At 39.0% G+C, this 12,383-nt stretch overlaps 1 protein-coding gene across 1 annotated transcript in view; it reads right to left on the bottom strand.

Annotated features, from left to right (window-relative positions):
- The window catches only part of ADAMTS12 (ADAM metallopeptidase with thrombospondin type 1 motif 12), a 569,738-nt gene that overhangs the window by 57,301 nt on the left and 500,054 nt on the right, over positions 1-12,383 (bottom strand). Inside the window, 1 exon segment of the mRNA XM_043975705.1 lies at positions 11,155-11,365. Coding sequence (XP_043831640.1) covers positions 11,155-11,365 — 211 coding nt within the window.

The raw sequence follows: 12,383 nt of genomic DNA, 5'->3' as shown, positions 1-12,383 counted from the left end.
TCAGAGGAAGGAATCAACAGCATTGGCAATGTAAGTAAGACAAATCAAACTAAAACTGAAGAGATTTGAGGGAAGGTGTATTTTTGCTCAAGTTCTAACAATGGTTTTCCTGAGTTAACAAATATAGCATGATGGTATCAACACATAACAGGGTATAAGAATCTTTGAAATTACAGTAAACATGCCCACAGACCTGGAGGGACAGTGAGAAATCACTTCAATGGGTCTCAATGCCTAACACAGTACCCTGGCACATAGGGGGGTATTTAATAAATTCTTGTTGATTAATGAGGGATCCTCTCTTGCTTTTGTGGAGGACTGGACTCTGTGCTGAAAAAAACTAAACAAACAACAACTCTAAAAAAAAGAATTCATGATTTCTCTTGATAATACCTTTTTAGGTAAAGTTTTTCTGTTGTTTCCACAGGGAGAGGCTAAGCTCTTCATATTGCAATTTAGACAAACTCTAGTCTTGAAAAATACAGATAACAGCCATATTGCCATGAAGACAGTATTCTTTCATATACTTCAAGGAGTATTACTAAAAGAGTGGAAATAACCTTGTGTTTATGCCAGGTTTCTTAGGTTAAGAGACTGTTTGCATAGTTTTAAGGTGTGCTAGGCCCTAGTTTCTTAAACCATGGGCCCGCCCCCTACAGGGTTGTGGAAACTGAATGTGGGGGCAGGTTGAGAAAAATCTGGCAACAGTAAAAGGTTATGTATTTTTATTTTATATACCTATACACTTGGGGTCATATAAGAATTTCTTGGATGAAAGGGGTCATGAGTGGAAAAAGTTTTAAGAAGCTCTATGCTAGGCTACCGCTATTTCTGTTTTTTCGGGGGTTTTTCTCCATGGAAATGGTTAAAGTCCTACCCTACAGGCAGTGTAGGGGATTAGTTGTAGAACAGGCTGGAAATACTTCAGGGAAGGGCATTAAATGAATCAACAATAGATCCTCACATTTGTACCAGCCATCTGGGGCTTCAGACTTGCAGAAGTTTGGAAACATCACCAATCCCTCCTCCCCCTGGCCTCCACTTTGTAAACCAATTTTCAAAAGTTTCATCCTTGATGCCTCCTTTTTCGGAATTCCAGTTGTGCTTTTAGGCTGTACCACCCAACTGGTTACTTGATATATTTGGAGAATCCTCCTTTTACATTCTTAGAGTAGATAAGGCCCTAAGACATTATTTAGTTTGACTCTCATTCTTGCACTTTTTTTGAAACATTTCATATATGTGAATCAGGTCGGCCTAATGAAATATATGCATTCAAGGGCAGCTGGGTGGTGCAGTGGATAGGGCACTGACCCTGGATTCAGGAGGACCCGAGTTCAAATTTGGCCTCAGACACTTGACACTAGCTGTGTGACCCTGGGCAAGTCACCTAACCCTCATTGCCTTGAAAAAAAATTTTATATATATATATATATACACATATGTATACATTCTAAGGTCTGTATAGTGATTCTAACTGTTATTATTAATAGATTACATTTTTATAATGATTTATACTTTTCAAGATACTTCATTTCATAATCCCATTTGATCTCACAACAATCCCTTGAAGTATATACACCAAAGTCTCAGAATGGTTAAGTAAATGTCGGACTGGAAGTTAGTTGCAGAGTCAAAACTAGATTTCTTTTATATCATTTATAGTGCCTAGTTTAGAGCTACCCAAACAATATATTTCCAATGGGCAGTTAGGTGGTACACTGGGTAAAATATTGGACTTGGAGGCAAAGAAAGTCTGAATTTGAATCCTGCCTCACACACTTACTATATGACTCTAGGCAGGTCATTTAACCACTTCCAGCCTTAGTTTCCTTGTCTATAAAGCAGGAACAATAATAGCAACTACCTCACAGGGTTTTGTGAGGATCAGATGAGATAACATATGTAAAGTACTTTGCAAACTTTAAAGCACTGTATAAAAGTTAGCAATTATGATTACTAAATATACTTTAAGTTAATTTATTGACTTGACATAGCTGTTATGTCTACCACTTGACTAAGATTAAGCTCCTTCAACTTTCCCCTTCCCACCTCAGAACTTCTCTTTCTTTAGTTTTACCCTTCCAATTCACTTATACTCCTATGCTTGATGAGAAGTGTCCCAAGCTCTTGGCCAAAGTTAACCCCTGATCCTATCCTCTTCTGCCTCCATCAATCTTCTGTCTCTACCTCTCTACTCTCTACTAGAACCCAACCTTGAAACAGCATGATCTCAGAAGAATCCAAACTACAGGTGACCCAAAGGGTTATCAAAAAACATGCTCAGGTTTTCCCATCTAAAAAATAACAACAATAATGATCTTCCCTTGACCCATTATGCCTTCAAGATATCATTCTCTCTCTCTGTCTCCTACCATCTTCTAACAATAAGGAAGCACAGTTGATATAGTGTTAGCCTTGAAGTTCAGAAGACCTAGGTTCAAATCCAACCTCAAAAACTTACTAACTGTGTAACCTTGGGTAAGTCACTTAACATTGTTAAGGGCTAAAATTCTAGCTAATCTGTCTAAAATATCCAATGAGTGGTCGCCAATCAATTATAAGCTTTAGCAAGAGTTAGGCTTTTAAGCATTTATTAAGGAGAATAAGAATTTGGTAAAGAGAGAGAAAAAGGCCTAGATTCCTATCTATTAAAGGGAGAGCACATTTCTAGCTCCCTTCTCCGCCAGAGTTCAGAGGAAAGAGAGCGAGACTGAGCGCCAGTCTCTTCCTTCCTCCTCCCACTAGCCCGCGTCACTTCCTGACTCCTGGTCTTGCCCTCAAAGACCTTCGCTTCATGGGCAGAACTCTTCTACAGTAAGTCTCCAGCAGGTGGTGTCATTCCAATCATTACAACATTTGTTTGCCTGTGTTTCCTCATCTATAAACTGATCTAATAAAATCACTTATCTCCCAGGGTTGTTGTGGAGATCAAATGATTTCTAGCTCCATTTCCTCTTCACTCATTCACTCCTTAACCTTTTACCCCTTTAACATCTGGCGAGTGTTGGTACAATGTCCACCACCAGGGGTAGCTGCTCTTGAAAGTCACTAATGATCTTCTTAATATCAATCCAATGGCCTTTTTTCCCTCTAGGGCAATGAGGGTTAAGTGACTTGCCCTGGGTCACACAGCTAGTAAGTATCAAGTGTCTGAGGTCAGATTTGAACTCAGGTCCTCCTGAATCCAGGGCCAGTGCTCTATCCACTGTGCCACCTAGCTGCCCCTAGGTAATGATTGTAAAGCACAGTGTACAGTGTCTGTCACATGAGTAAGTGCTCATTTATCAAGGTGGTTATATGTAAAAGGCAGTGGTTGTAAACTGAAACAAGACATGGATAAATGATAGATTTAGAGAGAAAAAGGACTTTAGAGAGCCGGTGCTTTATCCACTGTGCCACCTAGCTGCCCCCAATCCAATGGCCTTTTAAAAAACTCTTGGACTCTTTAATAACATTACTCTTGACTTACCTTTCATTCTTTGATACTTTCTCTCCCCGCCCCCATCCCCACCCTTTTTTTTTAAACTTCTGTAACCATGTGTACTATCTGGTTCTCCTACTATTGCTCTGCTCTATGGGAATGCTTCCAAATTTATATATCTAGTCTAGCCTGATCTCTATTCAGAGTTCCAAACCTGCATTCTCAATGTCTTTCTGGGAATCTTCATATGGTTGTAATGCTAGTACTTCAAATTCATCCTACCCCAAACCATCACTTCCCTCTCTTCTTTTCCATAAGGTTTAGCTGGGCAGATTAGAAGATTGGCCTTCTTTTTCAGAGAGGTGGAAGATAACAGTGGAGATCAGAACCATCCTGGTAGATGTAGTCATAGAAGCTTACATTATATCAAGGGTAGAGTTATGATTTAGAAGGGGAAGTCAGCACATGTACAAGTAACTATAACATTCAAAAGAAACTGGGGGCAGCTAGGTAGTGCAGTGGATAAAGCACTGGCCCTGGATTCAGGAGGACCTGAGTTCAAATATGGCCTCAGACACTTGACATTTACTAGCTGTGTGACCCTGAGCAAGTCACTTAACCCTCATTGTCCTGAAAAAAGAAAGAAAGAAAGAAACCACAATTAAAACAGAATAGAATCACAGAAGCAAAGGGAGGAAAGAGTACGGAAGAGAGAGAGAGGTAGTCAGCCATAACAATTGCTTTAGACCTGGGAGAATGAAGGCAGATTAAAGGTCATTTGTTTGGAGGATTTGAAGATAATGATAGTGACTGAAGATAGTTGTTTCAGCCGAGTAGTTAAAATGAAAGAATCCAAGTTGTGGCTGCATTTTTGGTGAAGAAATGTAGGCAATAGATGTAATCTTCTTTTTAGAAGTTTGGTATTGAAGGTGTGAGGAGAGATAAAGGATAACATGCATATTAGCTAGATGTTGTAGCAGGGTCAAGGGAAAAAAAAATTTAAGGTAGAAGAGACCTCAGTATCTTTGTAGGCATGAAGGTAGGAGGCAGTAGAAATAGAGAAACAATGGAAAAATAGAAAGAAGAAGGGAAAAATTGGAAGTCTTAGCCTCAGCCAAGAGCAATGTTATTTCATTATCTGAAACCTGTAGGAAGGAGCAGAGAATGGATAGAGCTTGTGAAGTATAGAGAAGGTTATGAGATGGAGTACAAGCTAGTTTTCATATTTTCATCTGCAGTAAATGAAGGGGTGGGAATAGAGTTGAGAATTTGAGGAGAGAGGAGGCAATTGATAACTTGGGTGAATACAATAGAGAGTTCATAAGATATGGATAGTAGGATTAGCATGCAGTAGTAAGTTGAGGTTAGTAAGCATGAATTTGTAGTTTACTACTCAAATTCTAGTTCATATAAAGTAGCAGGAAAAAGTGCAAAAAGAAAGGCAAGTCTCTCTCTCTCTTTTTTGTTTTTTGTTTTGTTTTTTTTTAAACTTTCATATAAGGTATTTTATTTTTTCTGTTACATGTAAAGATAGTTCTCAACTTTTGTTTATACAAGCTTTACAATTTCAGATTTTTCTCCCTCCCTCCCCTCCCTGCCCCCTCCCCTAGACAGCAGGTAATCTGATATAGGTTATATCTATATATCTATATATCACATATATATATATATATATATATACACACACATAATAACATTAATTCTATGTCTGCATTAATCCTGTTACGAGAGAAAAAATCAGAGCAGTGATGCAAAACCTCAAAATAGAAAAAAAAAAAACAACAGCACCCAAAACAAAAGAAATAGTATGGTTCAATCAGCATCTATACTCCACAGTTCTTTTTTTTTTTTTTCTTGGATTTGGAGATCCTCTTCTATCATGAGTTCCCTGGAACTCTTCTGTACCATTGCATTGGTGAGAAGAATATAGTCCATCACAGTAGGTCAACACTCAATGTTGATGATACTGTGTACAATGTTCTTCTGGTTCTGCTCATCTCACTCATCATCAGCTCATGTAAGACCTTCCAGATTTCTCTGAACTCCTCCTGCTCATCATTTCTTACAGCACAATAGTATTCCATTGTATTCATATACCACAACTCGGACAAGTCTCTCTTAATACAAGGAGGTGGACAGAATGTAAGAGGAAGTCTTTGAGTATGAAGGGAGATTTACTTAAAATAGTACAGGGTTCTGGGGGGCAGCTAGGTGGCAGAGTGGATAAAGCACCAGCCCTGGATTCAGGAGTACCTGAGTTCCAATCCAGCCTCAGACACTTGACACTTACTAGCTGTGTGATCCTGGGCAAGTCCCTTAACCCCCATTGCCCCGCAAAAAAAAAAAAAAAAGTAAGGGTTCCCAAGGGAACAAAAGAAGTAGTAGCCAGGGGAAGATGAATATAAAGGACCTAGAAAAGACAGGATTATGTGGGGTGGTGCCGGTTCTTGTTTTAATCATTTTCAATTGTGTCTGAAAACCCATCTGGGGTGTTCTTGACAAAGATACTGGAATAGTTTGCCATTTCCTTTTCAAGCTCATCTTACAGATAAGGAAACTGAGGCAAACAGCATTAAGTGATTTGCACAGGGTACCATAGCTAGTAAGTGTCTGAGACCAGATTTGAACTCCAGAAGATGTGTATTCCTGACTCCAAGCACGTCACTTTGTCCATTGTGCCACCTCACTGCCTAGTATGTGGGGAGGGAAGAAAAAAATAAAATATTATGTTAGGTCCTCCAGGGGATTTTTTTTTACTACATATGACAACAAGAATGGACCAAATCACATTCTCAGTGTTGAAAAGGATACCATCGATCATTTAATCCAACCTATATCTAAACAGGAATTCCAAAATACAGCATCTGAATAACCAAAGGAGTCTATGATCATACTCCCCTAGTCCTGTCTCTTGTTACATAACTTGACATATTACCTTCCCCTCAGAGAAGGGGATCCCATCTACCTGGAGGTGGGGATGTTTGCGAACACAAGGCAATTCAGCTACCCCATCATGCAGCATACTGTAAAGGTGAGTGATCTGAAGTCCTGCCCTGAGGACCTGGTTATGAGCTCCAGATGTGCCAGTGGAGAGACAGCAGCTTATTTCTTTGGCTATCAACCATAGCCATCCTAGAGATGGTGAATTGGGGTGAGAAACTAAAGCAGAAGTTTTGTCAAGGATGGGGAACCCGGGTGGACCCAGGGACACTGGCCATCTTCTCCCTACCTGACTTTTGCACAAATCTCAGGTAATTTGAAGGCAAATAAGAAATAGAGAGGATCATGGGAAGCATCATGGATAATTTTGATTACATGAAATTTAAAAAAGTTTTTACAAAACCAGAACCAATGTAGCCAAAATTAGAAGGAAAGCAGGAAACTGAGAAAAAAATTATAGCCAGTTTCATAGATAAAGGCCTCATTTATCAAATATATAGGAAACTGAGCCACATTTATAAAACCATGAGCCATTCTCCAATTAATGATTAAAGGATAGGAAAAGGCAGTTTATTGAAGAAAAAGTCAAAGCTATCTATAGTTACATGAAAAAATGCTCTGAATTCCTATTGATCAGCTAAATGAAAATTAATATCTCTGAGGTACTACTTCATAACAAACAGATTGGCTAACATGACTCAAAAGAAAAATGACAATCCCTTAAGGGGACATGGTAAAAAGGGACACTGTTGGTGGAGTTGTGAACTAATCCAATCATTTTGAGGAACAATTTGGAAACTATGGCCAAAGGCCTATAAAACTGTGCATACTTTATGACACAGAAATACCCGTACTAGATCTGTATCCTAAAGAGATTGAAGAAAAAGAAGTACAAAACATTTATAGCAGTCCCTTTTGAGATGGCAAAGAATTGGAAATTAAAGCTATGCCCATCAATTGGGGAATGGCTGAACAAGTTGTGGTATATGATTGTGATGGAATTCTATTGTGCTATAAGAAATTATGAGCAGGATGGTTTCAGACAAACATGGGAAGATTCATATAAACTGAAGCAAAGTGAAATGAACAGAACCAGAACATCATACATAGTAATAGTAATGTTGTAATGATGATCAACTGTGAGACACTTAGCTATCCTGATCACTACAATGATCCAAGACAATTCCAAAGGAAAAATGCTATCCACCTCTAGAGAGAAAACTGATGAACTCTGAGTGCAAATTGAAATATCTATTTTTCCTTCATTTTTCTTTCTTTTTTGCAACATGGCTAATATGAAAATATATTTTGCATGATTTCACCTGTGTAATTGATATCATATTGTTTGACTTCTTGATGAATGGGGGAGGGGAGGGAGAGAATGTGAAACTCAAAATAAAAAAGAGAATGTTAAAAATGAATACATAATAAACTTAAAAAAACAATTTCAATAGCTTTTAAAGCCTTACTTTATAAAGGGTGGTTCTAAACTTTCCAATTCACTCTCCACTTCCATCTGCAGCTCTGATTGGTTCCCACTCAACTGAACAAGATGCCTCTCCCCTCCCCTCCCTTTCCAGTTTCCTTCTGTGTTGTCTTCCCCCATTAGATTATAAACTCTTTTAAGGCAGGGACTGTAAGTTCTTTTTCTTATTTGAATCCCCAGTGCTTAGCACAGTGTCTGGCACATAGTAGGTGCTTAATAAATGTTTACTAAATTGAAACTGAATTGAATGGGCCACTAAATGACTTACCTTCAAACAATTTTCATTCAAATATGAAAATCCTGGTAAGACTGTTAAGTAGTGCCAGGACACAGAGTGGGCAGAGTGCCACAAGTTTGTCTAATGCTAAGACAATAAAGAATGGTGGCAGTAATAGCCACCTCAGTTGGTTCTTGGAAAATAACTGAAAATTCTCTTTATCACAAGCTCCTAGTACTATTTATCTAGTACTTATCCCTATAATACAGTATCCTTATACTACATATGCAGTAACAGGTATGAGAAATGTACCTATTATACACATATGATATCAGATGGGAGTGGTGGTACATGATGGGTAAGTAGATGGAGATGGGTCTAGACTCAGGCTTTCTTTGATTTGGGCAATTCCCAGCATGGAAATTTTCCCTACCATCATAGAACAGTGAGAAGCTGTAGGTGTGGAGCTTAGGAGTCAGGAAGACCTGCATTACTTATGTTCTTCCTCTGACAAGGTACCTATTATTTGCCAATCTACAATGATGGATTAGGAGAATGGCAGGGGGGAGATGGGAAGGCCAGGTCCATCCATGTGTATGCCATTCTATAGACACCTTTATGTTATAGATTAAAACAGAGTAGTGACATTACTTAATAAATGGCTTTGTTATTATTTACATTCAGCTGTGTCAGATGAAAGCCAGACCAGGTACAGCTATCCCTCTAACAACAAGCTATAGTAGCAAACCTATAGTAAGGAATACATAGATACCAGCATGTGTCGGGCCACTTAACAACTCTTTTTAAAAAAAAAAACAAAACAGGTCATTCTGTACACATCTTGTATACAAATATAACATGAAGACTTCAATAACAGAATATGCAATTAGATTCCTTTTAAAAAACCACTAGTGACTCTGGCAATTAGTGAACTCTGCATGACAGGCATGATTAACTGCCTTACAGGCAGCCTTGGCACACTTTGGGTAAACAGATTTAATGGACTAGTTGCAATACCCCATTTGGCCTCAGTTTGACAACATAGTTATTTGCAGCCCTCTGGGTCAGCAGAGAAAGTATGCCAACCTGGCCAATCTTCACGTTCAGACCCTCCCAGCAACCACAGAAAAGATGCTTTGGCCCAACACTGACATATCGGGACATGCATTTCTGTATTAGCTGGAGGGTTTATTTCCCTGATACGTATTGACTTCAAGATCATTCACAGAGATTAAATGAACCAGTATCCTGGGGTTATGGAGCTTAAGAATGTTGAATAAGGGCACATATAACCAAAGCAGAAATTAATTTTGAGACTGGGGAGACTACAACCTGAAAAAGATTTTATGTGGGGTTATGGGCAATATTTTTTAACTCACTGGAAGAACCTGACAGCTTCTGAGGAGATGATCTTGGGCAAGCTATGGAATGATGGAAAAGTTAGGGGGGACCTTGGAAGCTGTCTCACTCAATGTATAAACCAAGAAAAAGCCCCTCTACAACATACTGACAAAGTTGTTGTTGTTGTTTGTCCTTTGTTCTCGAAGAGGACCATGACATCTGAAGGTGATAGTATGACTTGCAGTGAACTGAATATAAGTGAAGGAGGGCTGTGCAAAGTCACCAGCCTCACTTTCTCCTCCAGAGCAATCTAGGTCCAGGGCAAGATATACATCAGGATGACTGGAGATGGCCCTGGATGTTTGAGACAATTGGGGTTAAGTGACTTGTCAGGGTCCTACAGTTAGTAAGTGTCTGAGCCTAGATTTGAATTCAGGTCTTCCTAATTCCAGGGCCAGTGCTCTATCCACTATGCCATGTCACTGCCCCATGACAAAGTAACCATCCAGTATATGCCTGGCACCTCCAGTGCCAAGGCCATTCATTTTGCTTTTTAATATTTCTATTTGTTAGTAACTTTCCCCCTCAATATCAAGTTTAAATCTGCCATTCTGAATCTTTAATCTACCGTTCCTCATTATGCCTGCTAGGGCTAAGTGAAATAACTCTAATATTTAAAAAAAAATTTTCCCAATGTGGCCAATGAACCTCTTTAGATGATCAGTTTCCTCACCTGTAAAATGGGGATAATACTTGTAATACATAGCTTACAGGGTTCTTGTGACAAAAGTACCTTAAAATTCTAGCTCCCTGTAGAAGTATATTCTTGTTATTCTGTGCCTGATGGACACTTCCTATTAACTTGCTAAATGTGATTTATTGAAGCACTAAGCAGGGAGAACATCACTGGAAGAAGCATTCCTGACTACTAAGATAATAGCCTCCAGAGGCAAGTCTCATTTGAATATGTATAATATGGTCTGTTTCTTCAAACAATTTAATCACATAACTTCTAGTCTTCTTTGCAGTTATTAACTAACTTGGTGGCAGGCAGGCAGGCATATGTCCAGCAGCAGAGCTGGAGACAATAATGACTTCTCACCCTTATGGTGACAAATAAAGCTCCATTTCCTCACCTTGGGAATCAATCAAAGTCTCATGATGCCAATCTAGAAGTTGTCTGGAAGAAACTCTATGCTGAGGATAAACTTATATCCAGTTGCTTCTGACTTACTTTTTCCAGAAAATTAATACTACAATGAGAATGATAATCCCCAAAGATGATACATTCTGGCTCTGTTATGTCACCCTGATTCCTTAAAAGAGTATTACTGAAAGTTTGGTCAGAGTGGCATGTCCCCTAATACATATGCAGAATAGGAGACTGCCTCCAATAAAAAGGTGATTAATAAGAGGATATTAGGTTTCCTGCAACCAAATGTCACCTTTGTTCCCTGTCATTTCACCATTAGAATTTCATTTCTTTGAATTTCAAAGATTTTCAAAAGTCCATCATCAATACACAAACACCCCTGTGAAGTATCAAACCTTGTTAGTAGACAAGAAATCCAGCTTAAGAATTTGTAGTAATATGACATAGCTAGAAGGAGGAGGTGAAGAAGGGCACTTGCCCATAGTCTAAGTTTTCTGAGTATTAATTATCTAGGGGTTGGCTATAGAGAAGGGCCACCTAGACTTCTGGTCAAACCCCCTGAACTAACACTTGTCTCGTATGGTTCAACTTACTTCACTCCAGTTGCTTACTGTCCAGTCAGATGGACACAGGACATCTCTGTTACAGGAAATGAGAGCCTTTGGTTTAAGCAGATGATGGCAATCTTTAGCGGGAAGGGCCTGCTCATCAGAGCCCATTGTCTGGATACACAGCACCGTTCGTTTCTTCTCTCCTTGAGGCCCACAGGTTGCTGAACACGCCTGCCATTCTCCTGCCCACCATCTACAAGGAAATTCATGACAATTTTTAAAAAATCACAAAACACATCCAGTTCCATGTATTTTAAAAATATAAATATGAAATACAATTATAGAAATTTGTGAATACTTGGAAGTTTCTCATTCTATTCTTGTGAAAAAAGATGGACTGAGATGGCTAAGACCTAGTTATTAGTACTCTGCTATAAAATGGGAAGAAGGTCACTAGTGGAGTCCTCTAGGGATATGCTGTTGATCCTACCCTATTCAGCATATTTTACAGTGAGTAAGACAAAGACAAATATTATATACTTACAAAATCTGCATCCAAAACTTGGAGGCATGTTGTACACAATGGATAATTGATTCATGATTGAAAAATAGCTTGATAGGCTAGAAAATGGGTTCAATCCAGAAGCATTAAATAGAATAGGGATAAATGTAAAGTTACCCTGAGTTCAAAAAATCAACTTCAGAACTACAAGACTGGGCAGGTACAGCTAAACATATCAGCTAATCTGAAAAAGATCTGAGACTTTTAGCACACCATAAACTCAACCTGAATTGAGAATAAAAGCCAAAACAGCTAAGTAGGTCTTCAGCTGAGTTAATAAAGATATTATGTTTAAACCTAGGAAGGTGATAGTTCTCTCGTGCTCTACCCTGGTCAGGCTACACCTGTAGTACTGTACCCAGTTTGGGGTGCCACCTTTTAAGGTATGGGGAAGTGGGAAGGCATTCAGAAGAGCTTAAGCAGGATAGAGAAAGATGAAAGAACAGGTGACAATCAGCCCAGAGAAGAGAGGACATGGGGGAAGTGGGAGAGGGGTACACCAAAGCCTTCTTAAGATATTTGTCATTTATTCCTATGTAAGAAGGAATAAATCTTTTTTTTTGGTGGGCCAATGAGGGTTAAGTGACTTGCCCAGGGTCACACAGCTAGTAAGTATCAAGCGTCTGAGACCTGATTTGAACTAAGGGCCTCCTGAATCCAGGGCTGGTGCTTTATCCATTGTGCCACCTAGCTGCCTCCAGAATAAATC

The sequence above is a fragment of the Dromiciops gliroides genome, chromosome 1 (assembly GCF_019393635.1).
Source record: "Dromiciops gliroides isolate mDroGli1 chromosome 1, mDroGli1.pri, whole genome shotgun sequence".
NCBI lineage: Eukaryota > Metazoa > Chordata > Mammalia > Microbiotheria > Microbiotheriidae > Dromiciops > Dromiciops gliroides.
This window is presented reverse-complemented; position numbering and strand designations above follow the sequence as displayed.